Genomic DNA, 27,958 nt, shown 5'->3' with positions numbered 1-27,958 from the left:
CGTCAAACATGCGGACACACTACGCAAACACCGAACAGTCATTTTCATCAATAAATCAATTTATTTAAAATAATATGTTACAATTTATTACACTAAGTGACATTATCAAACATTTTTTTTTCTTCTAGCGGTGAGTTAGCTTTTTGCAGAATCCCTGCGAGATTTCTCTTCTCGTTCAAAAAAAAACAGGCTTGTTAGTTGGGCGTGACTCGAATGAGAGAATGGAACGTGCCTCGTGTTTCTGTTAGATCTCGCCGCGCTGTTTACGTTCATCAGGAACCCCCCTCGCCCCCCCTCGCCAAGAAAAAAACAACAACAAAAAAAAGGGAAACTCTACACGATTAAGTTTTATGTCGCCTTTACAATTTCGCCGGCATAAATTAAAACAAACCATTTCGTTTCGAGAGAAAAAGAATGGATTCACTCCATGTAACATAATAATTCTCAGCCTTAAAAGTCTCTACAGCTGAACACAGATACTGTACACACACACACACACACACACACTCCAAGCACTGACTAGTAAGAGGAAAGCCCTCTTTAGTGAGTCGCGTATTCAGAAATCATTCACCCCGAGCGCACGACGTTCGTAAGACTGCGTTTACGACCGAACCGCTCCCCCGCGAACGTGATCGAGAGCGAAGGTCGCTCGGCCGGCCGGACACTCCGCAGGGTTCGAGAGGACGCCCGGACTCCGCGGAGTCCGTATCACAGCGTTTCGGGAAGGGGGGGGGGGCCGCACCACTGTTAGAAAATCTGCAGCCCTGGCTTGGCCGGCTGATGGCCATCACAGCGTTTGGCTCGGGGGGGGGGGGGGGGGGCGGGGGGGGGGGGGGCGAGCCCGAGCCCTGGCTCGGCCGAGACGTGTCCCGACGCGCCCCCGCCGTTTCCGAGGGACGCGCGCAGAGGCGGAGGAAGCGCGCGGCTCTGTTTCCTCCCGTCGCCATGACGACCGTCCGCCGAGCCGCCGCGTCCCACGCTGGGAGTCCGGAGAGTGTGTGTGTGTGTGTGTGCGTGTGTGTGTATGTGGGTGGGGATGGGTGGGTGTGCGTGTGTGTGTGCGTATGTGTGTGTGTGTGGGGATGGGTGGGTGTGCGTGTGCGTGTGCGTATGTGTGTGTGTGTGGGGATGGGTGGGTGTGCGTGTGTGTGTCTGTATGTGGGTGTGTGTGTGTGTGTCTGTATGTGTGTGTGTGCGTGTGTGTGTGTGGGTGGGTGTGTGTGTGTGTGCGTCTGTATGTGGGTGTGTGTGTGGGTGTACGTTGGTACAGAAAGTCTGACCCAGGGTCCATGTGTTATATGCATTTACTGGGAACAACGAACGAAGTCCGAGACAGAGAGGATGCACAAAGACGACGCCCACACACAGGGAGAGGGCGGGGCCGTGTATGCAAATGAGTATTCATCCAACCGTTACCTATACCCGCTTACCCTGGGCAGGGTGCGTTGGGCGAGAGGCAGGGATACACCCTGGACAGGCCGCCAATCTACCTCGGGACACAAATGAGTGTTACAAAATGAATACTAATCAAGGGATCATCTTGATGAGATCACTGCTGGAGTTTTGGGGGGGGGGGGGGGTGTCAACTTCTTTTTGTTGTTTCTGTTGCCAGGTTACCTCAGGAGGCAGTGAGATCTGCTGGACTCCACAGCTGCTCCCCGGGGCCCAGACTGGCAGCCCTGGACCGTACGAGCAGCGGAACGGTTCAATGCAGCTTCGCTTCCCGCGGCCGCAGGACCAGGCGCTAACGCTAACGTCTAAAGCAGCCCTGCGGAAGCCTCCTGGTCCTGGGGGCCCGAGGGCCTGGAGGGGGGGGGGCCCGTTAGCCACATTCACCAGCCCCACAGCGGGACCATGAGGGCGGGGGCTGTTAAAAGCACCAGGGGGGGCGTAGAAACGGCGTGGATTTGGGCCTACCGATGGGGATATCTCCATGAAACAGATCAGACCATCTGTCTCTCTCTCTCTGACTTGCTCACCCTCTCACTCTCTCGCTCATGCTCACCCTCTCTCTCTCTCTGACCCTCTCACCCTCTCTCTCTCTCTCTGACCCACTCTCTCTCTCTCTCTCTCTCTGATTCGCTCACCCTCTCTCTCTGTCTCATTCCAATCACTCCTTTTATCCGTCCTCATCTCCTCGGTCCTCGCGTGACCCTGAAATCGATCGAGGGCCGCCATCTTTAAAGATGTTCCTTGGAGGAGTCCCCCAAGGATGCTTCGGCGAGGATGCACAAGCGCGTCCTGTGCAGAGGTCTCCCCTGAACGCGTGGCGTACAAACGATCCACCTGTGGATCCACCTCTCCCCACCTGTGGATCCACCTCTCCCCACCTGTGGATCCACCTCTCCCCACCTGTGGATCCACCTCTCCCCACCTGCCGCGTCTGCAACAGACGTGGCTTCAGACTGGCGCTCGGCTGAATAAAGATGTTCCGTGTGCCTGACACGCGTTTCCTCGATTCCTCCGTCCTCGTTTCCTTTCCCTGCGTCCTCCGTCAGGTGGCGCTAAGCAACGAGGAAAGGACGCGAAGAGTGAAAACAAGCGATCGGAACAAGCCCTCAATCCCTCTCTCTATCTCTCTGTCTGTCTCTCAGTATTGGCAGCCACTCCTCCTCCATACGTCTTCCCTCCCTCCTTCCCTCCCTTCTCCTCGGCTGTCCGCCCGTTGGATTGCCGCCAGGGACAGGACACCCCCCCGAAACGATCGATTCCCGTCCACTGCCCCGACAAGTCTGTCCGGGGGAACCCCAACGGAGCTCTACACAAGCTGGCTGCAGCTTCCTTCTGTAATTAATCACTAAAAATACAAACGACACACGAGAGTCCTGACACCGAATGCTGAATCAGAAAGCGCTCACACACACACACACACACACACACAAACCTCCCGTGTAGGCAGACACACTGAACACAGAACACTGTTCGCGAGACACACACACCAGGAGGAGGAACCTCAGGGATTCAGGCGGGAAAGACTTCCCTTTCAAAGCTCAACGCATTGACCAAGCGCAGCTCGCCCCCTGGTGGCTACCGTAGGTACTACAGCTCCAGGAGCGCCTCTCATGTTATCCCTTCCGTAACTCTTCTTCTCTGATATTATGTTAAACGGCAAAAAACACTTCTCCTTCTCCCTCTCAACGGCCCGTTCACCTGTTTTTTTTTTTTCTTCCCACAGGCCACCCTACCCAGCATAATTTACACTGTCACTTATCTCTTTTTGTTTTTTTTTTTTACAGCAACATAATTTAGCTAAATTGCCTCCATAAATACTTAGAGGGAATGTGTTTTACCAAAAGTAAAAATGTTGGTCGGTGAGGAACTACATTTTCCCTGCGTGTTAGTTCAGCGAAAGCGCATCCATTGCAAACAGAGTAGTGGAAATGGCTCACCAGCTTCGACCAGCACTAGTTTTTTTTTATTTTTTTTAACGCTGTTAGTTTTTATTCAACAAATATTAGTTCTACTTCTTTCCTTTATAATTTCAGAAGTAGTTTCCAGCCTCCCTCCCTCCCTCCCTCCATCCCCCCCTCCCTGCCTTCATTTCTGAATTGTCACCCCTCCATACTGTCCTTTTTCGTTGGGAATACGGGATTTCTTCTCTTATTTCTTTCTTCCGCTTCTTCTTCTCTCTCCCTTCTCCTTTACCTTCGCTACTTCCCTACGCCATACAGGTCCCAAAGTTTAAGAGGTACATATTCACAACGGTCTGGACCAATCGCGTCAGAGGCCGGGTTTCCCCCTCGACCAATCACACTGCAGATGTCCGTCTCCTCTAAACCACCGTCTAAATTCTATTTACTGACCAAACGGTATCGTGGGATGCTTCGTTTCCTCGACCAATCACAATGCACACAAAAAAAAAAAAAAAAAAAACATCACAACGTTGAGTCCAGCCCCTCGAAGCGAAGTGACATTATGGTTCTAATGAATATTAATTTGTTTTAAAAAAAAAAAAACTTGTGATGATGCGTACGTCCCTCGCGGTTTCCGGTTCCTCCGCACGCAAGCGAGGGGTTTCTTGGGGTTTCGCGATCCCGGATCGTTTATTTTCTTTCTCTCTTTCTCTCTCTCTCTCTCTCTCTCTCTCCCGCTTCTGCGTTCTCCTCCGGGGGCTGGCGGTTTGTGGATGGTGACTGTTGCGTTGCGGCTGCGTTGCGTTTACGTTGCGTTTGCGTTTACGTTGCGTCGGGTCGGCGTTCCGCGCCTAGGTGGCGATCTCGCTCCCCACGTGTCGCCATCCCTTCTGCGGCTCGACGGACGGAAGGTACTCTGAAAAAGAGACCGCGTTCAGAACTCGGCATTGCGATTGCCCAACACTACAGACAAAGGGTTCAGAAAGCCTTCTCTAGCTTGTCTTCACAGTGGAACCCTTATTAGTTCTCACTGGAACCCTCTATGGTAGGTGTGGTTACTGCCGGAAACGACAGAGACAGGAAGTGCATCACAGATGTGCCTCAGTATGGTTACTTTATGTGTTTGAGTTAAAAATCCTGCATAGTATGCCGTTAAGTATAGGGCAGAATGGATGTGACACAAGTGCAATGAGGCAGGCTGCTAACTGGGTGTTTTTTTGGTGGGACATGGAGCCTCTCTCTCGTTGGCTCGCGCCCTCCGTGCGATTCGGGCAGTTAAACCGCTGTGAAAGTTAATCGATGAGGAGGATCACGAGCCGTGCCTTTAATATTCACACTCGCATTTAAAACAGTGAGAAAAGCCCCGAGCCTCATCCGGAGCAATGATTAACCTCACTGATGCCTGCCCACAGGGGAGAGATCTATAAAGCTTTATAAGCAGACTGCGAGCACTAGGGTTCAGCACGGCCTCTCACACAGAGTCACACACACAGGCACACACACACACACACACACAGTCTCACACAGACACACAGGCACACACATGCCCAACACACACACACACACACACACACACACACAGGCACACACACACACACAGGCAGACACACATACACAAATGCACACACACACGCAGGCACACACACACACACAGGTGAACGTGCACACATACACAGACACACAGGCGAAAGCGCACACACACACTAACAACAAACGAACAAAAAGTGTGAGACTTTGCCCTGAGGTGCGCTGCAGTCACGGAGGGTATGAAAGCTGCTCACCATCTTTACCGCAGTTCTTGTTGTCCTTGTCTGTAGCCTCCTCTTCCACCTGATGAAGAGGAACACAGAGGCCATGACTGAAAAGCAGGTGGAGTCCACTTCAAAGATATAGATGTATCCCTCCAAGAGTTCTGAATTCCACCCAAATCCCCCCACCCATAACCTTTGACCCTGACCACAGCTGCACCGCAACCATAACGGTCAACGCCTTGCCTTGTCCGGCTCAGCTTGCTAGCAAGCTTGCCTAGCTCTGATTGGCCGGCCTCCTGTAAACATCACGGGTAGCGGAACAACCAGGACGTCCTGACGGGTTCGACTACTACGAGGAGCCAAGCAAAGGTCAGCCCAGCACTCCCCACACGGCACACACTGTTTATCTAGCGGAAGGACTGAGGAAGTCGCCCGCAAAACATTCCGCAGGTTAAATGCAGTCAGTGTGACAAGGGGCAACATGTGGAAATGAGCTAAAGGTACATTTGGCAAGGACAGCAGGAAGTACGCTGTCACTGGAACACCAGGCTTCATGTAGCAGAGAATCACAGACCCCCAGGCTGCTCAACACCAGGCTTCATGAAGCAGAGAGCCACAGACCCTCAGGTTGCTGAACACCAGGCTTCATGTAGCAGAAAACCACAGACCCTCAGGGTGCTCAACACCAGGCTTAATGTACCAGAAAACCACAGACCCTCAGGGTGCTCAACACCAGGCTTCATGTAGCAGAGAATCACAGACCCTCAGGGTGCTCAACACCAGGCTTCATGTAGCAGAGAGCCACAGACCCTCAGGTTGCTGAACACCAGGCTTCATGAAGCAGAGAATCACAGACCCTCAGGCTGCTCAACACCAGGCTTCATGTAGCAGAGAGCCACAGACCCTCAGGGTGCTCAACACCAGGCTTCATGTAGCAGAAAACCACAGACCCTCAGGCTGCTCAACACCAGGCTTCATGTAGCAGAGAGCCACAGACCCTTTTCACACCAGGCTTCATGCTGATTATTCCCCAGACTGCAGGTAAAGGACCAGCCTAGACTGGCTGAATGGTCTGCTCTCCTCACTGCATATTTCTTATGTTCTAAACTAAAACCTCAGGAGATGTACGGTGTTGTTCATCCCAAAGGGGAAGGACAAAGGCTCACTTCCTGCACTGCAATATGCCTGACACACACACACGCACATTCGCAACAACTTCCGTGTGTTTCCCAATAGCGCGTGCACTATTAAGCAAGACAAGCGCAGACAGGTTTTTGATTCAGTTTGTTTAAGAAGAGAAGGAAGCCTCTTGAGATGGACACTGATTTACACACAGCGTCTCTGTACAGGATAAGAAGGCCTGTGCATGATATACGCTGCTGTATCTGCACCTGTAGGTTATTAACTGATATAAGCATCAGATGAGAAGGCCTGTGTATGTTATGTACTACTATAACTGTATCAGATAAGAAGGCTTGTGTAGGCTATAAACTATCATAACTATATCAGATAAGAAGGCTTGTATAGGTTATAAACTACTAACTATATCAGATAAGAAGGCTTGTATAGGTTATAAACTACCATAACTACATCAGATAAGAAGGCTTGTGTAGGCTATAAACTACCAAATCTGTATCAGATAAGAAGGCTTGTGTAGGCTATAAACTACCAAAACTGTATCAGATAAGAAGGCTTGTGTAGGCTATAAACTACCATAACTATATCAGATAAGAAGGCTTGTATAGGTTATAAACTACTAACTATATCAGATAAGAAGGCTTGTATAGGTTATAAACTACCATAACTACATCAGATAAGAAGACTTGTGTAGGCTATGAACTACCATAGCTGTATCAGATAAGACCCGTGTAGGTTATACACTGCTATAACTGTCAGATAAGACTTGTGTAGGTTATAAACTGCTATAACTATCAGATAAGACCTGTGTAGGTTATAACCTGCTATAACTATCAGATAAGAAGGCTCATGCAGGTTATAAACTACTATATCAGATAAAAAAGACTTGTGTAGGTTATAAACAGCTATAACTGCATCAGATAAGAAGGCTCATGAAGGTCATAAACTGCATATACTAAATCCAATAAAAAGGCTTGTGTAGGCTATGAACTACCATAGCTGTATCAGATAAGACCTGTGTAGGTTATACACTGCTATAACTATCAGATAAGACTTGTGTAGGTTATAACCTGCTCTAACTATCAGATAAGACTTGTGTAGGTTATAACCTGCTATAACTATCAGATAAGACTTGTGTAGGTTATAAACAGCTATAACTGCATCAGATAAGAAGGCTCATGAAGGTCATAAACTGCATATACTAAATCCAATAAAAAGGCTTGTGTAGGTTATAAACTGCTGTAACTGCACGAGACAGAAAGATTGTGTAGGTTATAACTACTGCGGAGAAGAGCGGGAGCACTTTACCTCTTTCCTCCACTTGAGCTCGCAGAAGACCCTCTCGAAACACTCCTGCATGTAATTGAACTGGGGAGAGGCCACAAACACACACACACACACACGCACAAACACACACACACGCACACACACACACGCACGCACATGCACACACGCACACACAAACACAAACACAAACACAAACACGCACGCACGCACACACGCACGCACACACGCACACACACACGCACGCACACACGCACGCACACACGCACGCACACAGACACACAGACACACACACACACACACACAAAGTTAAATGTGTTATTAGGGAATCCAGAGGCAGATGTGCTATTGTTCCAGACTCAGTCCCGGAGGCGGACTCGACGCTCGGGGCTCACGTATGGAGTGAAGATCTTGACCCAGCGCGGCTTCTTCTCGCCCCGTGCGTACTCGAAGCAGAAGGCCATGCCCTCCTCGTCCGTGTCCCAGCGCTGCATCTCGCCCCACTCGAACACGATCACCTGGTTCTGCAGGGAGAGCGAGGGGGCGGTCCGTCAAAAGCGCACATGCTCATACTTACGCTCCTACACGCACACCTCCATACTACCATCCTGCTAGCCACCATTCTGACCCTCTAACTTAAGCTCCTCCCTTTACTCCTGTCATCGCACTCGTCATTCCTCTTCCCTTCACCCCTCCCCCTTCCCTTTTACCCCTCCCACCCTCTTCCTATGCCCCTTCCCCTCTACCCCTCCCACCCTCTATATGCCCTCCCCTTTACCCTTCCACCCTTCATATGCCCTCCCCCTTTATCCCTTCCAGCCCCTTCATATGCCCATTCCCCTTTACCCCTCCCACCCCATCATATGCCCCTCCCCCTCTTTCCCTCCCAGCCCCTTCATATGGCCCTCCCCCTTCCCCTTCACCCCTCCCGTCCTCTTCCTATGGACTCCCCCTCCCCTTCACCCCTCCCGTCCTCTTCCTATGCCCCTCCCCTCCCCCTTTCACCCCTCCCACCCCATCCCACGCCCCTCCCCCTCCGCAGGCCCCGCCCCCCACCTCCATGGTGCCTTCCTCGGTGCAGGCGTGCAGTTTGAAGTGGCGGATGCTGATGGCGGCGACCACGTGGCCCTTGCGGCGCGAGTCGCACGAGCAGTGCGGGAAGATGATCTCGTTGTAGCCCTCGCACGAGCGCAGCATGCTCAGGTACTGCCGGGGGGGGAAACGGTTACCGTTAGCGACACACACTGACAACGGACTGACAGACAGACAGACAGACAGGGCCAGACATAGGGCAGGAAAAACACACAAGACCCTAGAAAATGACCACAAACTCCATCCATCCATTCATTTGTTTCTAAACCACTTATACCTGGTCAGGGTCAAGGAGGGGATGGGCAGGAGCCTATCCCAGCATGCACCGGGTGAATGGCCGAACACACTTTCACGTGTGAGGAATTACAGCGTTCGACAGAGGACAGACAGAGTGACGGGTGTGACCAGATAAAACTAAAAATGTAAAGCAACAAAAAGAAACAAATAAAAAACCTATAGGGAGGGAACACTACACAGACAGGGAGAGAGAGAAAACCAGTTACACTATATGGCAGTGAAGAGTGGGGTCTGCTTACAAAGCAAGATTTTGCTCATTGGGATAAACGCCCAACTGAAACCCTGCATGCAGAGTTCTGTAAAAACCTCCTCCGTGTGCAGAGGAAAACACCGAACAACGCAAGCAGGGCAGAATTAGGCCGATATCCAGCGCTGCTCATAAGCATCCAAAAACAGAGCCGTTAAATACTGGATGCACCTAAAAAAAAAACAGCGACCCCCCACTCATACAATTACGACGCCCAGAAATGACAGGAGCTGAGCCCAGAGAAGAGCCCCCTCAGCCAGCTGGTCCTGAGGCTCAGTTCATCCCTAGTCACTAACCCCCATCTTCGTAAGCAGCCATAGGTACACGATGCTCAGGTACCAGCCACTCTAAAGGTCTCAACCAGTATTACCCGCCGGGGCATCCACCATCAGAATCAGCCAAACCATAGCACAACAAGAACAAAATTACATTAGCTATTGGGAAACAAAAAATCTAAACAAACTGGCATGCTGTTCGGCCCTAAACTGAGAACACACTGTTGCAGACTTACAGATCTGACCAGAGTGAAAAACCAGAAGCTGAGGAAAACACAGTCGAAGCACAGTGACTCAGGGAGCACAGCCTGGAGACAGAGACAGGTCAACACAGGCAGACCTGGCTGCCCAGGGAGGAGAGGCTGTGCTCCCACTACAACAAAGAGCAGGTAGAGACAGAGCTGCGCTTCCTCATTAAACGTGAGAAATGCAAAAAAAAATTTAACTCACAAAAAAAACCCAAACTTCCCAATCCTACCCGAAGCAAATAAAAATCTAATTCTCCTGGGAGAGGAAAATTTGGCTGCACAATATGTAGCCACCTGCCACAGCCTGAGGAACAGCTGTGACCCTTAATGTTAATAAAGTATAATGAACTGTCATTTGTTGTTTATTAATGGTGTTCTTAAGTTCATGTATTTGCATGTTAGGTGTTCTTTTTTCATAACTGATGAAATTACACTGTACTTTATGTACATTGTACTGTGTTTTGTAAAGCTTTGGCAAACACGTACACCGAAGTATTTCCTGCCAATAAAGCATTTTGAATTAAATTGAATTGAACGGAGAGACAGGGAGAGAGAAGGAGAGCAGAGACGATTCAGTCAGTTGACACTGAAGAGGGTGAGTGAGAGAGAGAGAGAGAGAGAGAGAAAGAGAAAGAGAGCAACAGACCATGATCGTCTTGCTCTGCTCGGCCAGCTTCTGCAGCTGGTAAGACTTGTCGTCCGCTTTGATAGATCCCCTCTTCACGTCATCCTGGGCCTGGGCAAGAGAGGAGAAGAGGAACGAGACAGAGAGGGTGAGTGGAGGAGAGAGAGATGGGGGGGGGGGAGAGACAGAGAGGGAGAGCGGAGGAGAGAGAGAGAGAGGGGGGAGAGAGGAGAGAGACAGAGTGAGAGTGTAAGAGAGAGAGAGAGAGGGGGGAGGAAGGGGGGGAGAGGGAGAGAGAGAGAGAGGGGGAAAGGGAGAGAGAGGAGAGGGGAGAGAGAGAGAAGAGAGAGAGAGAAGAGAGGAGAGGGAGAGAGGGGAGAACGTCATATTTCGTCACAGTCTCTGCAGCAGTGTGCCTTCAGCACACATGCTCACTGCTACCAGCCTGATTCAGCACATCCCACGGGCTGAGATATTATTAACAAACGGAGAGATGCAGAAAGAGAAAGAGAAAGGGAGGAGGGGCACGGGGAAAGGGAGAAGAGAGGGAATGAGGGAGGGGGAGAGAAAAAGTTACAGAAGTGAAAGAGGGAAAAAAGTCAGAGAATCAGTGAGAGATATGACTTCTTGACACAGAGGGATGTAAATTAGTTGAAATAGAGGGATGGAAAGCAGGATGAATGAAGAGGCAAAAAAGGGAGAGAGAAACAAAGGGATCGAGTAGAGCCTCAAGAGAGGACAGGGGAAGAGATGGAGTGATGTAGAGAGTGTGAGCAAGAGAGAGAGTGAGAGAGAGACTTCCTCCTAAAATGCCAAAAATATGACAATATTAGGGGGAAATATTTTAAGAAATTTTAAAAACATATCCCCAACTTCCTCAATCTTGAAGAGGGCAACAAACTGCTAATAGTCTTGGGGGAGGGACCAACAGCACTTATTACAGCAAAATGTGTGTCTGAATGCCATATAATGAGAGACAGTGAGTGACAAAACAAACATCATCACAGACACACACACACACACACACACACACTCACACATGCTTAGAATCAACACGTTGGCTGTTATTATTATTATGTTATTAGCATGTTAGTGTTATAACAATTAATATGTAATTATAACTTCATGCATATGTATGTATCTGTATATATATGTGTATGTTTGTATGTATGTATGTGCACGTATATGTGTATGTGTATATGTGCGTATATATGTATGTACGTATATATATGCTGTATGTATATACATTATGTATACTATATATACAATCTTATTATCCTGTTCTAATTCTTTGTTTCACATGTTCCTTGCCATGCTTTGGCAATACAAATGCAAATTTTGTCATGCCAATAAAGCACTTTGAATTTGAATTTGAAAGAGGGAGAGTGAGTGAGTGAGAGAGAGAGAGAGAGACAGAGAGATTGAGAGAGGGAAGGAGAGTGAGTGAGAGAGAGATTGAGTGAGCGAGACAGAGAGAGTGAGTGAGAGAGCAAGGGAGATATAGAGTGAGAGGGAGAGAGAGAGTGTGACTGAGAGAGAGCGAGGGAGATATAGAGTGAGAGAGAGAGAGAGACAGAGGGGCACACCTGGTGGAAGCAGTAGGTGATGGGCAGTGGTGTTGGTATGGGAGGTAGAGAGAGAGAAGGTTCTAGCACACACCTGGTGGAAGCAGTAGGTGATGGGGGGGTGGTGTTGGTATGGGAGGTAGAGAGAGAGAAGGTTCTAGCACACACCTGGTGGAAGCAGTAGGTGATGGGCGGGTGGTGTTGGTAGGGTAGGTAGAGAGAGAGAAGGTTCTAGCACACACCTGGTGGAAGCAGTAGGTGATGGGGTGGTGGTGTTGGTATGGGAGGTAGAGAGAGAGAAGGTTCTAGCACACACCTGGTGGAAGCAGTAGGTGATGGGGGGGTGGTGTTGGTAGGGTAGGTAGAGAGAGAGAAGGTTCTAGCACACACCTGGTGGAAGCAGTAGTGTATGGCCGGGGGTGTTGGTATGGGAGGTAGAGAGAGAGAAGGTTCTAGCACACACCTGGTGGAAGCAGTAGGTGATGGGGGGAGGTAGAGAGAGAGAAGGTTCTAGCACACACCTGGTGGAAGCAGTAGGTGATGGGTGGTGGTGTTGGTATGGGAGGTAAAGGGAGGGGGGCTCTAGCACACACCTGGTGGAAGCAGTAGGTGATGGGTGGTGGTGTTGGTATGGGAGGTAGAGAGAGAGAAGGTTCTAGCACACACCTGGTGGAAGCAGTAGTGTATGGCCAGCTCGTTGTCGCTGAGCAGGACCTCCTCCTCGATGGTGAAGAGCCACTTGCGCAGTGTGAGGCAGGTGCCCGGGCCGGCCGAGGTGTAGTTCTGCACGTACAGCTTGTGCGGGAACTCGTTGGGGGCCAGCTTGCGCACTGAGACAGGCGGGGGCAGAGCGGGGGAGCCCCCCCCGTCAGTCACACACCTCACATCCCTGAGCGGAACCGGAACTTTCGCTACGCTACGTCTACGCATCTCTTCAGACCACACCTGGACTAACTGCTACTGCTCTGTGCATCATTTCACTTTAAATCCCCCCCGTTTGTGACACTCATGTTACATGTACCCCCATTCCAGCACTTCCTGTAACTTGTATTTTTCCTAATATCGTAGCTTGTTCTTCTCCCTAGTTTGGCTTGGCATAAGTTACGCCAGATTAATGTTCACTGAACACTGAACTGTGTTCTTGGCTATAAATAGCTGTACGAAATGAATATCGTACCTTATTGAACCTGTGTTTTGTAGTTGTCCAATGACCACGATATGCACTTTTGTACGTCGCTTTGGATAAAAGCGTCAGCTAAATAAACGTAACGTGATGTCACAGCGACTCTTCGACAAGCTCGCGCTAGTCGAGCTCTGCGCTAACGGACGAGCCGGAGCGCTCCGTGATCGCCGGGACGACGGGGCCTTCGGCCGGACGTCAACGAGAGCGGCCGAAAAGGCTGGCGGGTGAGCGCTCAAGCGGGCCAACCAGAGAGCCTCCCTGAGTTTGGCGTTGCGTGAGAAGAGCGGGGCGGAGGGGCGGGGGCGTGCGGGCGCTCTTACTGAAGGAGTGGTTGATGACCTCAAAGAGGGCGAAGTAACTGGCCGTGATGCTGTCCATCCCCACCTTCATTACTACTGCCTGGAAATGGGAGAGAGAGAGAAAGAGAAACATAGAGAGAGGGACAGAGAGAGAGAGAGAGAGAGACCAAAAATCAATTCAAACTGGGCAGGGAGTAACCTCTGCATTCCACCAGATAAAGTGCCCCGGGCTGGAGGAAAAGGAATTATAAATGTGCCAAAGTTGCCAGCCAACAGTACTGCAAAGAATCCTGCTGGGCAAGAACAGGCAGCTAGATGTAGCAAAGCTAACAATGCTAGCTGCTCAGACAGACAATGAAGAGTGCAAAGACAAAGCAAAGAATCTAGCCCCCAACAGTAGCTGACGTAACAAGAACAGCCAACGACAGACAGCTAGATGTAGCAAAGAACAGATTATGCTAAAGACTGCTCAGAGCTGAGAAGAACAGACGCAATGACAGTAGATTTCCCAAACAATGTTTAAAACACACGAGACATCGGAGTGAACACGACAGACGGTCCATAAAATACTATCAGAACTATCAGAAGAATCCTATATTGACGAAGAATATTACGAAAATAAGACCCAGGCTGAAAAAAAACAGACCTTTAATGTCCACCTCACACACTTTGTACCGTTTCCAGACGGCAGACATTTTGGGAAAGATACATCAGCAAGCATTCCAATGCAGCTTGCACGTGGACTCCGCCCACATTCCTTACATCATAAAACCGGAACACCGATCAGCCAAAATCTAAAAATAAACCTGCCGGTCACCGAGGACCATGTTCTGAAGCAAAAAAAAAAAAAACTGCCGGTTCCAGTCCACGACCGATCGATCGGTGCACCCCAAAGTGGTAAAACCAAGACACTCACACCCATGAGACAACACTGCCGTACTGTTCCAACTGAACAAGGTCTGACTTCGGTAAGGGGAAAGGAAACCGCATGTTGAGCGTGGTCCTTTTTAATCGCTACGTCAGCAGGAGCGGAGTTTGTTTCGGCGTACCGATTTTTTGCGACGAGTCAGCATTTAAAAAGCAACTCTGAGGAAACGCATGGCAGTAAGGCTGCGGTTCCACGTGGGCATCACTTGAACTATCACGAGCACAAATGTTGCATATGTTGCATAATATTATCCCAAATGTAATACGAATTGCCTTGAACAGCCTACCAGTTCATATTAAAGATCCCCTAACAGGACTCGTAAGTACTCTGTGAGAGTTAGAATCGACACCGGACATTTCACTGCGCACGCAAGCACACACTTTCTGCTGGAAATGTTTGCAGGAACTGCACGAGGTCACATGTACCATGACGGAGTGTTTTTAAATAATACTGCCGTGAAGAGTGATGTCATACAATCCATTACATCCTCGTGGAAGTTCTGTGGAAAACTACAGACGCGTTTCTCAGTCACTGACGCTGGCTGTGATACCGATGCCCGTACCTTGCACACCTGGTCAGTGGTGTAGTGATACTGACGGTCCTACCTGGCACACCTGGTCAGTGGTGTCAGTGATACTGACGGTCGTACCTGGTACACCTGGTCAGTGTTGTGGTGATACTGACGGTCGTACCTGGTACACCTGGTCAGTGGTGTCAGTGATACTGACGGTCGTACCTGGTACACCTGGTCAGTGGTATCAGTGATACTGACGGTCGTACCTGGTACACCTGGTCAGTGGTGTGGTGATACTGACGGTCGTACCTGGTACACCTGGTCAGTGGTGTCGGTGATACTGACGGTCGTACCTGGTACACCTGGTCAGTGGTGTCGGTGATACTGACGGTCGTACCTGGTACACCTGGTCGGTGGTGTCGGTGATACTGACGGTCGTACCTGGTACACCTGGTCGGTGGTGTCGGTGATACTGACGGTCGTACCTGGTACACCTGGTCGGTGGTGTCAGTGATACTGACGGTTAGTACCTGGTAAACCTGGTCAGTGGGTTCAGTGATACTGACGGTCGTACCTGGTACACCTGGTCAGTGGTGTCAGTGATACTGACGGTCGTACCTGGTACACCTGGTCAGTGGTGTCAGTGATACTGACGGTCGTACCTGGTACACCTGGTCAGTGGTGTCAGTGATACTGACGGTCGTACCTGGTACACCTGGTCAGTGGTGTCAGTGATACTGACGGTCGTACCTGGTACACCTGGTCAGTGGTGTCAGTGATACTGACGGTCGTACCTGGTACACCTGGTCAGTGGTGTGGTGATACTGACGGTCGTACCTGGTACACCTGGTCAGTGGTGTCAGTGATACTGACGGTCGTACCTGGTACACCTGGTCAGTGGTGTCAGTGATACTGACGGTCGTACCTGGTACACCTGGTCAGTGGTGTCAGTGATACTGACGGTCGTACCTGGTACACCTGGTCAGTGGTGTGGTGATACTGACGGTCGTACCTGGTACACCTGGTCAGTGGTGTCAGTGATACTGACGGTCGTACCTGGTACACCTGGTCAGTGGTGTGGTGATACTGACGGTCGTACCTGGTACACCTGGTCAGTGGTGCTGTTCTTGCGCAGCCTCACAGACACGGTGGTCTTGTCTGGCAAAGCCACGCGCAGCTCCACGTCCGACACGCCATTGAAGTTCTGCCAAAGGGAAGAGAGAGCAGAGTCACATTAACACACACACATTCAGTAGCACACACACACACACACACACACACACACACACACACACACACATTCAGTAACACACACAGAATTCAGTAACACACACACATTCAATAACACACACACACACATTCAGTAACACACACACACACACATTAAATAACACACACACAAACACACACACACACATTCAGTAACACACACACACATTCAATAACACACACACACATTCAGCACCACACACACTCAATAACACACACACACTCACACCCGCTGACCACTGACACACACACATTCACACATTCAATAGCACACACACACGCTCACATTCACACATACACTCACACACATACATTAACACAGACAGACAGACACACACATGCTCACGCAAATGCACATTCCCATGTACATGCACAAACACACTCAATAACACAGACACACACACACAAACGCACATACGTACACATACGCGCACACACACACACACACACACACACACACACACACACACACACACACACACACACACACACACAGACGAGCCTGACAAGAGCGAAGGGGGTCAAACCCGCTTGCAGAGAAGGAGACTCAGACTCAGACCAAGATGACAAATAGGCACACTGCACAAACAAAGACGTGCTTACTTCATCCGATTCAGACAAGAACTCCTGCATGATGTCACTCTCCCCAATCACCCGTACTGAGCACACTGTGGAGAAGATGGGGGGGGGGGGGGAGTGGAAGAGGAAGAGAGACAGAGGGAGCGCAAGTTGAGACAGAGCTGCACTTCCTCATTAAATGTGAAAAACGTAAACAGAAATCGAGATCATTGGTTCCCAAAATTCACAATCCTATACCCAAGTTTTCCAGACCTGTCCGAAACAAAACAAATGCAAAAACTGCTCGGAGAGGAGGAGCATTAGGCAAATTCTCCAGCCGATTATGTAACTTCTGGACACAACAGGAGACCTGTAACCATAGCTATTACATACAGTAGTGTTATTTTATAAGTAATCCACAATACTTTTTTTCCCATTTGTTTTGTTGCTTCATTATTATTATCATTACTATTACTATAATTGTTTTTGCCGTTTTCTGTAAAGTGTTAAAGTGTAAGAGTGTCTGCTAAATGCCTGTAATGTAATGTAATGTTACAGAAACAGTACGCTTTGGCAATATGTATGTTAACATGCCATGCCAATAAAGCAAATTGAATTGAATTGTCAGAGTGAGAGAGAGCGAGAGAGAGCGTCAGAGAGCTCGCTGTAACTGGACACACAACAATGTACGGTTTCCCCTTCCTGCCACAGCAGGGACCGCGGCGACGAGGCCTACCTCCCAGCAGCGCGTAGAGAGAAGCGCTCCCATTAGCGCCGAATATGACACCCCCACCCCAAAGCGCTCGCGCAACTTTCAGCAGATGGCGGTAACTAAGTTCCGGTGTAAAAGCAGCCACTGCTGGACGCTCGTGGTCGGTGAGCGATTTTCAGAACTGCGGCTAGAAAACTCTCCGGCGCTTTTTACTGGGGCTACGAGTTTGGGCCGTCCGTAAGGAGGACCGCGAACTCCAGCCGAAACGAACGAACGAGCGCTGCCTCGGTCGGAAACGTTAAAAACGCGAGGTTGCGTTAGCGGTTTAGCTGCAGCGTGGGTTCAAAGGGGCTTGCCCGTGAGCCTCGTCTGACAACAGACAAAACCTACGAGATATAAAAATGCACCAAGCGAAACGTCAGCTGTTCAAGGAGCACACATCCTTTGAAACAGGAACGGAGTACGGTTATACACGAAAGAGACTGAATGGAGAATAAACAACTCTTCGGAAGCAAGCTCGAGGGCAACTGCAGTAATAAAGGATTTATTTGAAGGTCCTACAATCTGTTTAATTTTTGAAGCATCAAGTTGCCAACATTCTTGCAAAAATACAGAATGTGCTGTGGAAGTAAATTTTGCTGTGGAGATGCTCACCGGCTGAATACTGAATATATTCCCCAGGAGTGAGAGAAGTTCATCCAGAGCTCTTTGCACCGCAGGACACTGACAAAATATTTGTTTTGTCTGTGTCCTGCAGGAAGCAAAAAGGCCCATTACACTGGCTATATATGTATATATATATATATATACGCACACACACACACACACATATATATATATAATATGTGTGTAAATACGCCTGTCACAACCAGAGGTACCCTAAGTGACCTGCCACAGACTTATCAAGCTACTCCTTTTTCATTGATTTATTATAAATTGCATACCCATATAAATTCATATTTGTGCATTTGATGTCAAAGGCCATTTTATTCATGTTTAACCCTTTAAGGTGTGAGGTCACAAAAATGTTATTCAAATGTTCTTACCTGGACATACTAATGCTGATGTAACAATAAAGCAACAGAGTTCTAGTAAACAAATTTAGAATGTTGAAGAAAACATTCCAAAAAAACCTACTCGTCAAAGGGTCAATGCCAGGGCCCAGGTCTGACAGGATTTCTCCAGCATACTCAAGCATCAGTGCAGTCTGTGTTTAGGTGACTAACGGGTTCCTAACACAGTTGCATGGAGCAGGAATTAAACTGCCCTGTCTTGTTGGCTCACTGAGACTAACATCTGAAGACTGTGACAGAACCCTGGCCAAATCATCGATGCAGACTGTGAAATTTACTGGACTCAATCTGCAGCCAGAAATCTATAAAGCATGTAAATAGTTTTCTCTTTCTTGGCACAATTGTCTATTACTATGTGAAGGGTACAAACATGCCCAGCTCTTCAGTGATTAAACAAAGCCACGAACTGAAGAGAAGCCTCCTCCCATTACTGCACAAACAAATGCCTTAGTATTTATAAGGAGCTAAAAGATAGGACCCATTGGTCCTTAATTCCAAGTGGTTTCTCTTCTCTCACCTTTCCCCACGTATAGCCCTGCTCCTCCTCCTCACCCTTCCTCAGGTATAGCCCTGCTCCTCCTCCTCACCCTTCCTCAGGTACAGCCCTGCTCCTCCTCCTCACCCTTCCTCAGGTATAGCCCTGCTCCTCCTCCTCACCCTTCCTCTGGTATAGCCCTGCTCCTCCTCCTCACCCTTCCTCAGGTATAGCCCTGCTCCTCCTCCTCACCCTTCCTCAGGTATAGCCCTGCTCCTCCTCCTCACCTTTCCCCAGGTATAGCCCTGCTCCTCCTCCTCACCCTTCCTCAGGTATAGCCCTGCTCCTCCTCCTCACCTTTCCCCAGGTATAGCCCTGCTCCTCCTCCTCACCCTTCCTCAGGTATAGCCCTGCTCCTCCTCCTCACCCTTCCTCAGGTATAGCCCTGCTCCTCCTCCTCACCCTTCCTCAGGTATAGCCCTGCTCCTCCTCCTCACCCTTCCTCAGGTATAGCCCTGCTCCTCCTCCTCACCTCTCCCCAGGCATATCCCTGCTCCTCCTCCTCACCCTTCCTCAGGTATAGCCCTGCTCCTCCTCCTCACCCTTCCTCAGGTATAGCCCTGCTCCTCCTCCTCACCCTTCCTCAGGTATAGCCCTGCTCCTCCTCCTCACCCTTCCTCAGGTGCAGCCCTGCTCCTCCTCCTCACCCTTCCTCAGGTATAGCCCTGCTCCTCCTCCTCACCCTTCCTCAGGTATAGCCCTGCTCTTCTTCCTCACCTCTCCCCAGGCATATCCCTGCTCTTCTTCCTCACCTCACCCCAGGTACAGCCCTGCTCTTCTTCCTCACCGTTCCCCAGGTATAGCCCTACTCTTCTTCCTCACCTTTCTCCAGGTATAGCCCTGCTCTTCTTCCTCACCGTTCCTCAGGTACAGCCCTACTCCTCCCCCTCACCTTTCCCCAGGTGTAGCCCTGCTCTTCTTCCTCACCTTTCCCCAGGTACAGCCCTGCTCCTCCTCCTCACCCTTCCTCAGGTGTAGCCATGCTCTTCTTCCTCACCTCTCCCAAGGCATATCCCTGCTCTTCTTCCTCACCTCTCCCCAGCAATAGCCCTGCTCTCCTTCCTCACCTTTCTCCAGGTACTCCTCCAGACCCCTCCTACGGGCGTCCAGCTGCTGCTCGGACAGGGAGAAGGGCCACTTCCCGGGGATTTTGGGGAAGCTGAAGCTGCCGAACTCCCTCTTCAGGTTCTGGTTGAGGATGGCGAACTCCCGGTAGCGCTTCGAGCACAGCTGCCGTCCGGCCATGTACACGTTGTACACCTGCACACAGACAAGGGGCGCCATGGGTACACACTCACAGCCAGATATATTACCCACATTCCATCAGGTCACAGTCGCCAAAAAAGGAAGTGTTGGAACAGGAAGCAGGGCCCGTGCGAGATTTCAATTCCCTTTTTGAAAGCACGACCAGACTGCAACCGAAACAAAAACCCGGGAGGCCCTCGACTGCCATTCTAATATGAACTTATGGACACAGCAAATAGGGGGGCGATGAGAAACAGACTAAGAATGAACTCTTATGCAGCAAGTCCAAGCTTTTGATGTAGTGAGGGCTCTGTGGGAAAGCCTGACAGTGCCAGTGCCAACTGTGGCCAGGAGTCCTGGACAGTGACGTACGATTGGCCACTCCCTGCCTCACAGCCTCAACAACGGCTCTGCCGATTGGCCGCCCGAGTCCCGCCCGCGTCAGATGCGCGGGAAGGGCCGTCCTCCGGGCCAGCGGCTGCGCAGCTCAGCAGCTGGCTGCGGCGGCTTCTGGGCACGTGCACGCTTACGTGCGCGCTCCTGACCCGACGGAGGGCATCACAGGAATGGGGCGAGCCAACAGATGTGAAACAAGGGTCGGGTCTGGGTCAACAATTAGCAGGTAATCTTCCTTCATGATTTGATTCTTTCTTTCCTGATTTTTTCCTAAGCAAAGGCTCAATTCACTCATTCTCAGACAGTCTGCGAGCAAGCCTTCATAAAAGCTAACACACAGTACCTCCCTCTTTACTTAGCCTACAGGATTTACTTCCACGTACTGTATAAACAGCCTTCTGCCTGCTCTGCATTGCTACGGGTGAGCAAAACGGGCCGGCGACAACAGGAACAGTAAATGATTAATAAGGTCAGGAAGAGTCGGAACGGGAACGGCCCGAGCGAACTTTTCCCAGGCCTATTTTCGGAGAAGCAGGACAGGAAACCCCCGGCTGATCCCACCCTGCCACGCCTCCCACGGACAGGAGAGGCTAGGGAGCTAGGGGAGGGCGAGAGGCAGAGAGAAGAAAGAAAGCGAGAGAGAGAGAGAGAGAGGACGAAAGAAAGAAAAACGGCAAGAAGAGAAAGGCGTGGCTACCGCACGCTCCAAACGAACTGGCGTTCGGAATGCCGGAGAGGTTTTTGGGAACTTTCCGAAAACAATATTCCAAACCCCACACCCATGCTCCATAGCGATTGGTCAGGTGCGCAATGGGCAGGGTTTCAGGTCAGCAAATTCAGAATTCCGAACTCATCTGGCCACTTTTTCCCCCTCTCTTATTCAGTTATTCTCACTACTACGTTATTTTCTTAGGGTGTTTTTATTTCTTTCAGGCCTGTTTATCTTTATGCATCATTGTCGACTTTGTGTGGATTCTCTTTTGATTACAGATGGAACTTCTAAAATAATAAGGCTAATAAACATTTTCACGACATCATACAGATAAACATACCGTGTTTTAATTCAAATGATATATGGTAACACGGCAATCAAACAAGGATTGCTGCTGCTCAGTTCAAAAACTTCACCCATCTCTCTTTCACGATGAAACTGTACACACTGATTGATCGACAGATTCATTCATTCATTAATCCATTAGGAATTTGTTTCTTTGGGGGCATCGTACAGCCGGCAGACGAGAACAGACAAATCCACTCGTCCGATTGGTTGGAAGAGGAGGCAATGACCCTCCCCCACCAGAGCATTAGGACTCCGTTACAAATAACATTTTACAAGTTTGCCGATCCCTTCTGCTCAAGGTTCACTGCAGAATTTGGTGGAAAAGTCCAGAGTGCTGAATAAGCAGATTTGAGAGGCTGTGATTATCTTTGCTCAAGTCCTACACGTTTGCAACTGCTCCAGCTTGTCCGCTCGCACTGGTTCACAGATTCGTGAATCCGTTCGACAAATTTTGCCACGAAAATAGCTCCGTGAAAAACGCTGTCCGTCGCGGTCGGACAAGACGCGTCGTAAGAACCAGTTCGTTTGAAGCGCGAGGAAACCCGTAGAAAGACAGCGGGAGAGAGAGAGAGAGGATGAAAGCAAGGTAGGGAGGTAGAGAGAGAGAGAGAGAGACAGAGCGAGCGAGAGAGACAGAGAGAGAGAGAGACAGAGCAACACAGCATACACACGTAAAAGCAGACACATATTCACTCATGCACACAACACACAGATAGATAGACAGACACACACACACACACCTAACATCACTTACTGATATTTTTGTCATAGGCTTGGCCTTTTTTTTTTTTAAATAACAAATTCATAGTCTACCATCCATTGTATATAGGCTAGTTGTATCTTGTAACCACTGCTTTGGCAACACAAGTGCCTGTATTTGTCATGCCAATAAAGCACTTTGAAATTGAAAAAAAAAAAACTGAGAGAGACAGAGAGAGAGGCCACTCACCACGAACTTCTCGCCGTTCTGCTCCACGTGCTTGTACGTCGGCACGGAGATGGGCACGGCCTGCTTGTCGCTGTAGTCGTAGCAGGGCTGGCCGCCGCCCTCATCCCCCTGGTCCAGCCCGTCCGCCTCCAGGGGCGGGACCGACAGCACGGCCAGCACCAGCTCCCGCTCCCCGGCCCGGATCAGGTCCACCACCTGCTTGTGCGTGGCCCCCTCCACGCTGACGCCGTTCCTGTGGGAGGGGACAGGGCGGGGCCCGTTTCAGGATGAACATGCCAGACAGCCGGGCTTTTCAGAACAATCTGCGGTTCCCGCTCGGGGTTTTTGGGCTGCGACCCACTTCGCTACAGTCAGCGGTGCCACGCCTCCCCACAATGCCCTGCGGCCACGAGTTCTGGCCCCGCCACCTTCACTGTGACTGACAGGACGACCCCGGACAGGGCTTGTGAGCAATACACTGTACGTTTCCACACATTTCCCTAACACGAAACAAGAGTGAACCTGAGAGAGAGAGAGAGAGAGAGAGAGAGAGAGAGAGAGAGAGAGAGAGAGTGAGAGAGAGAGGGAATTTGAATTTGAGAGAAAGAAAGAGAGAGTGAAAGAATGAAGGAGATAATGTGAGCGATGCAAGTTAAGGGTTTCCTTCTGGGGCTCAGGGACCAGGATTAGTGACGGGAGGGGGGGGAGAGAGGAAATGGACGAGGACCGGGAGGGAACACAGCCAGGTCAGCCCAGCGAAGGGTGGAGAACCCCCATTCCTGTCAGCCCGCTGCTACCATCACCGCCCCACTGATCCAGGGTCAGTTCACCATGACCCAACAATGCAGCCACAGCCCAGGAAGGCAGAACCACCCTGCTGTGTCCAGCACCGCCCCACTGACCCAGGGTCAGTTCACCATGACCCAACAGCGCAGCCGCAGCCCAGGAAGGCAGAACCACCCTGCTGTGTCCAGCACCGCCCCACTGACCCAGGATCAGTTCCATGACCAACAAATGCAGCCACAGCCCAGGGGACAGAAACCCCTGCTGTGTCCAGCAAGCCGCCCACTGACAGGGTCATACCATGACCCAACAATGCAGCCAGCCAGGAGACAGAACACCCAGGTCCAGCACTGCCCCACTGACCCAGGATCAGTTTGCTATACAACAAAGGACCAGTCACACCCGAGTGGCACAGAAATCCCCTGAGAAAATACATTTCTTTCTATGGAAGCCGGAGACACGCACAGTCCAAACAACTGCTGTGACTACAACACACAGACAGGCACAGTCAAGCTCACTAGGGATAAACACAGAGCACAAGCAACCCAGTAACAAAACACAGCTCATCCTAACTCATAACAAAACACTGCTCATCCTAACTCATAACAAAACACAGCTCAGATTAGCTCATAACAAAACACTGCTCATCCTAACTATAACAGAAAACAGCTCATCTTAATTTATTACAAAACACAGCTCATCCTAACTCATAACAAAACACAGCTCAGTCTAACTATAACAGAAAACAGCTCATCTTAACTCATTACAAAACACAGCTCAGCCGAACAACAATGAAACACTAGCCCAGCCTAACTGACAATGAAACACAGCCGACCCTAATAATGAAACTCAGCTCAGCCTAACTGAGAATGAACCACAGCTCAACCTAATAATGAAACTCGGCACAGCCAAATCAGTAACAAAGAGTGACACAACCCTGCCGGTAACCATAATGTACAGCAGCCCAGCGCAACGGAACCCAAGCGAGGACACTTGCAAAACGGCACATGCAAAAGCATGCATTTCTTCACTTCCTCTGGTCGCGAGAGGAGTGCGCTGGTTACTGTGTAACATGCAAGCCGCTGGTCACATGAGGCGAATGTGCACAGTCTCGCGCTTCTCCAGCACTGAAAACTGAAGCGTAAGCGGGGGGGGGGAAAAATCCCACTCTCTCGTATCCTCCTCCTCAGTTTTGGGGGGCAGCCCCCCTTCCAGGGGAGAGCGCAGTCTCCCCAAAGCACAAAGAGTGTCCGTTAAATCTCCCCCGTCTCCCCGAGGCCCTCCCCAGATTATCAGCCGCAAACAGACAGACGGACGGACGGACGGAGAGTGTCTGGAAGGCCTAAAGGACTACCCACATAACCACCGAGATATAGACACCACCCTCCACCTCAGATCAGCCAAGTCTACTTATCAGTATTTTACTTGTTTCCTTCTCCACAGTACAGGCTGACAGACACGCTTGTCTCCCCCATTCACTCCTTGGCCCCACAGACCAAACAGTCCTTCACTCCAAAACTTCATGTACACAACAAAGTAGCCTCTCAGTGCTAGCAGAGAGCAAGATCTTTTAATAATACTAAACACAGCGAATAACATTTGTATTAATCATAAAAAGACCATAAAACTTGCTGTTATTTGTGTTCTTGGGTTATTAAGAGCACTGGAGCATTTAATGGTGCACAAAATACATCTTAAATGATGGTTCATACTGACAATTACCGCTACAAAATGTTTAAGACAGTAGGTTGTGTAGTTATAGCACTGAATTCAGGATCAGAAGGTCATGCGGTTGAACCCTAGGCAGACCACAGCTGTTGTAACCTCGAGGAAAGTGCTTTCCCCCCCTCCAAAACAGCACCAGCCGTAAATGGATTACAAACGCGCGCCAGACGTGAAGTTGCAGGCTTGGCGAGTAGGCATCGGGATAAAGGTCAGCTGAGTGAATAAATTATGTATGGTAATGCTACCTTCTCTGTGCTTTCTTCCGCCCTCTTTTTCATCCAGACACTGAGCGCGAGAAAAGGCACCGACCTGTTGCCGGGAGTGTGAGTTCAGGAGTGCACGCCAGACAAAGGATCGAGCCAGCTGATACGCTTCTTTTGACGCACTTGTATTTTGCGCCGTGCAAGCCTCCACGCCCAAAACCCTTATGCCAATTCCCAAACTTCATGTGTTATTAATGCTCCCCCTCACTTACTTGCCAGCACACGCAATGGGTCAGCGTTCAACTTTGCCTTTTTTTGTTCATGCACAATCTCTAGTGCATTTTTTGTTTAAGGACTGCAGTGAAAACTTCCGCTAAAATGCTTGGTTGTATTTGTGGCTAATTTGCATTGTGCCACAGAATGGTCTGTCTTGGGGTTTGGCAATAAATGTGTTGTATTATTTCTTCCATATTGAAGACCCCAATACTGTAATTACTAGGCCAGGTTTTCCTATCCCCGAGGAGCGTACATTTGGGTCATGAAGATTTCACAGGATATTAAAAAATTAACCGACTAGGCAGTAGTTTTTTCTCCACACAGACGAATTAATGACGAGATACCCCAACATTAGTTAGGTATGGAGCCACTGCAGCACATTAGAATATCCCACTCCTCATCTCACGCGGGCCCAAAACGCGACATCCCTCGCGCTGGAGCGAGCCTATTCCATGACAACAGATTTACGCCACTTCCCCATACCAAAGTACACCATGCCAGCCAAACTACTGCCGTTTCAAAATCGCCTGTAAGATCATCGTGTCTCCACCGTTTTAACGAGACAAAATACGCATTAGCATTCAGAGCTTGACCTAATAGCTTTGATGATAACGACTTCCATCCCAATACTGGTATGCGTACTCTTACCTAAAGGCACGGGCCCAAAGCATGCTACCTAGCTATTTACGTATGTATAGACGTTCTTTCCTCCTCAAAAATAGATAGCTATTTTGTTAGCCAAATTCACAAATCCAGTGAATCCTGAAATTTTTCACCGTTTTATTTCATTAAGGAATCAAGCTCTAGAGCAACATTGGTCATAGCCCAGTAGTAGGGAATGTAAGCATAACCAGGAATGCAAAGTAATTCCAAACACAATCTGCCGACCTGACCAGTACAGTTAGCCACAATTCTTCATCTAGCAAACGGTATACTTATAATTAACTGCATATGCCAGGGCTTCTGTGTACATGGCCACAGGAGTAGCTATCTAGCTAGGTGACGCGATTTTCCATGGTATTTAGCATGCGAGTCATGCACAATTTTCAAGTAAGAAAAGCAGTCATCAGCGTCACAGTAGTGAACTAGCTAAACTGACCGTACTGCTGCACACCGCTGCAGCAAAGGCTTGTTTCCAGTTTAGCTCACAAGCTAGCCAGGCCACTTACGGCAAAAGCACAATTTATTATTTTTAAAACCTTGATAGTTATCTGGAAAATATGCAAATGATACCAAACGTTAACATGAACACTGTCGCACTGTGTACCAACAGCGTTAGCACACCGATGCTAAAGTTACCTAGCTAGTTACAGTTAGCCATGCTGACTATCGTTAACAGGTCAGTGGCGTTAACAGGAACACAAATTAATTAGCTAGCTTTTGTTGTTCGCAGATTGTAAGTTTCTTACAACTAGCCAGTTTCCATTAACTTATCTGTGTGCTCGTTTTAGCAACACAATGCTAGGCAAACCAGTTAGCAATGTAGTGCTGGTAAGTTGCTAGCGCTTAGAATAGCTACCTTAAATTGGCTAGCGAGCAGAACTAGGTTAGCTTGGTTTGGCACGCCAAGGGATGTTAGGAGCAGCTTAGGTAATTATGATAGCATTTAGCACAAGTCTAAGCATTATAGCTGTCAAGCGTTTTCATTTAACCAGCAATTAACCTTGATGGCTAACTTGTACTCTATTCAATGTTTCACTTAGCTAAATGATCTCACGATCACGACATGACAAGCTAATACTATAGGTCAGTCAGAAACGTAGCAAGCAAGTTACATGTTGCTTCACGAAACATTAATTTAGGCTTGCTTAAACACAACTAAGTTTGCGCACTCACACTTCCAGAATCCGGTCTCCCTTGACGATGCCAGCTCTGTCTGCTGCCCCTCCCGGTAAAACAGCACTGACGTGTTGAAGAGGGGCATACAATTCCCCGTTAATGCTCCGTAGTTGCCCTCCTTCACTAACTTGTCCCCGAACGTTGAATCCATAGCCCGAATCCGACTTGACAATTCGTACCATCCGTGGACCCGACGTAATCGTGGTCGCCGTTTGGCCTTCAGGACTGACTGCAGCTGAACCAATACCGGATCCGTTTCGAGACGACGGTGCAACCAGCGACGGGGACGCCGGACGAATTTCATCTCCTTCGACATTCGCCATATTTTTGTTTCAACCCCTCCACTTTTATCCCTCTCACTTTTCAGTAATACATTGAATAGGCGACGGCTAGCTGTGTAGACCCAATACTGTTGACCCGCCCCACCATCACAAGACAACCCTTTTTTCTTCCCGACTCCAGTCGCTTGACGTCACGACATAATAAGCAGCAGGATTCGACGACGCTTTGATGAAGTATCGATCTGATTGGACGGGGTTCCTTCGAAACCTTTCTCTG

General features: G+C 49.5%; 1 protein-coding gene across 1 annotated transcript; it reads right to left on the bottom strand.

Moving 5' to 3' along the window:
• Positions 1 to 38: 38 nt before the first annotated feature.
• On the bottom strand, positions 39 to 27,869 carry snx27a (sorting nexin 27a). The gene is made up of 14 exons (XM_064348595.1): positions 27,398 to 27,869; positions 22,596 to 22,827; positions 20,013 to 20,205; positions 16,671 to 16,735; positions 15,898 to 16,002; positions 13,378 to 13,456; positions 12,541 to 12,704; positions 10,331 to 10,420; positions 8,582 to 8,731; positions 7,921 to 8,049; positions 7,550 to 7,609; positions 5,135 to 5,183; positions 2,375 to 4,269; positions 39 to 2,308 (listed from the first exon to the last, which is right to left on the bottom strand). Exons 1-13 carry the CDS (start codon positions 27,721 to 27,723, stop codon positions 4,205 to 4,207), a joined length of 1,707 nt encoding a protein of 568 aa, XP_064204665.1. The 5' UTR covers positions 27,724 to 27,869; the 3' UTR covers positions 39 to 2,308; positions 2,375 to 4,204.
• Positions 27,870 to 27,958: the final 89 nt, after the last annotated feature.

This window comes from Anguilla rostrata, chromosome 8, assembly GCF_018555375.3.
Source record: "Anguilla rostrata isolate EN2019 chromosome 8, ASM1855537v3, whole genome shotgun sequence".
NCBI lineage: Eukaryota > Metazoa > Chordata > Actinopteri > Anguilliformes > Anguillidae > Anguilla > Anguilla rostrata.
Note: the sequence above shows the minus strand (reverse complement) of the source record. Positions and strands in the feature narration are given on the sequence as shown.

Coding starts and splice junctions, on each gene's coding strand:
- snx27a (XM_064348595.1), bottom strand. CDS start 27,723: ATGGCGAATGTCGAAGGAGATGAAATTCGTCCGGCGTCCCCGTCGCTG. Junction 7,610..7,920: donor TCAAGATCTTCACTCCATAC/GTGAGCCCCGAG, acceptor GCCTCTCCCCAG/TTCAATTACATGCAGGAGTG. Junction 4,270..5,134: donor CAAGAACTGCGGTAAAGATG/GTGAGCAGCTTT, acceptor TCTCTTTTTCAG/AGTACCTTCCGTCCGTCGAG.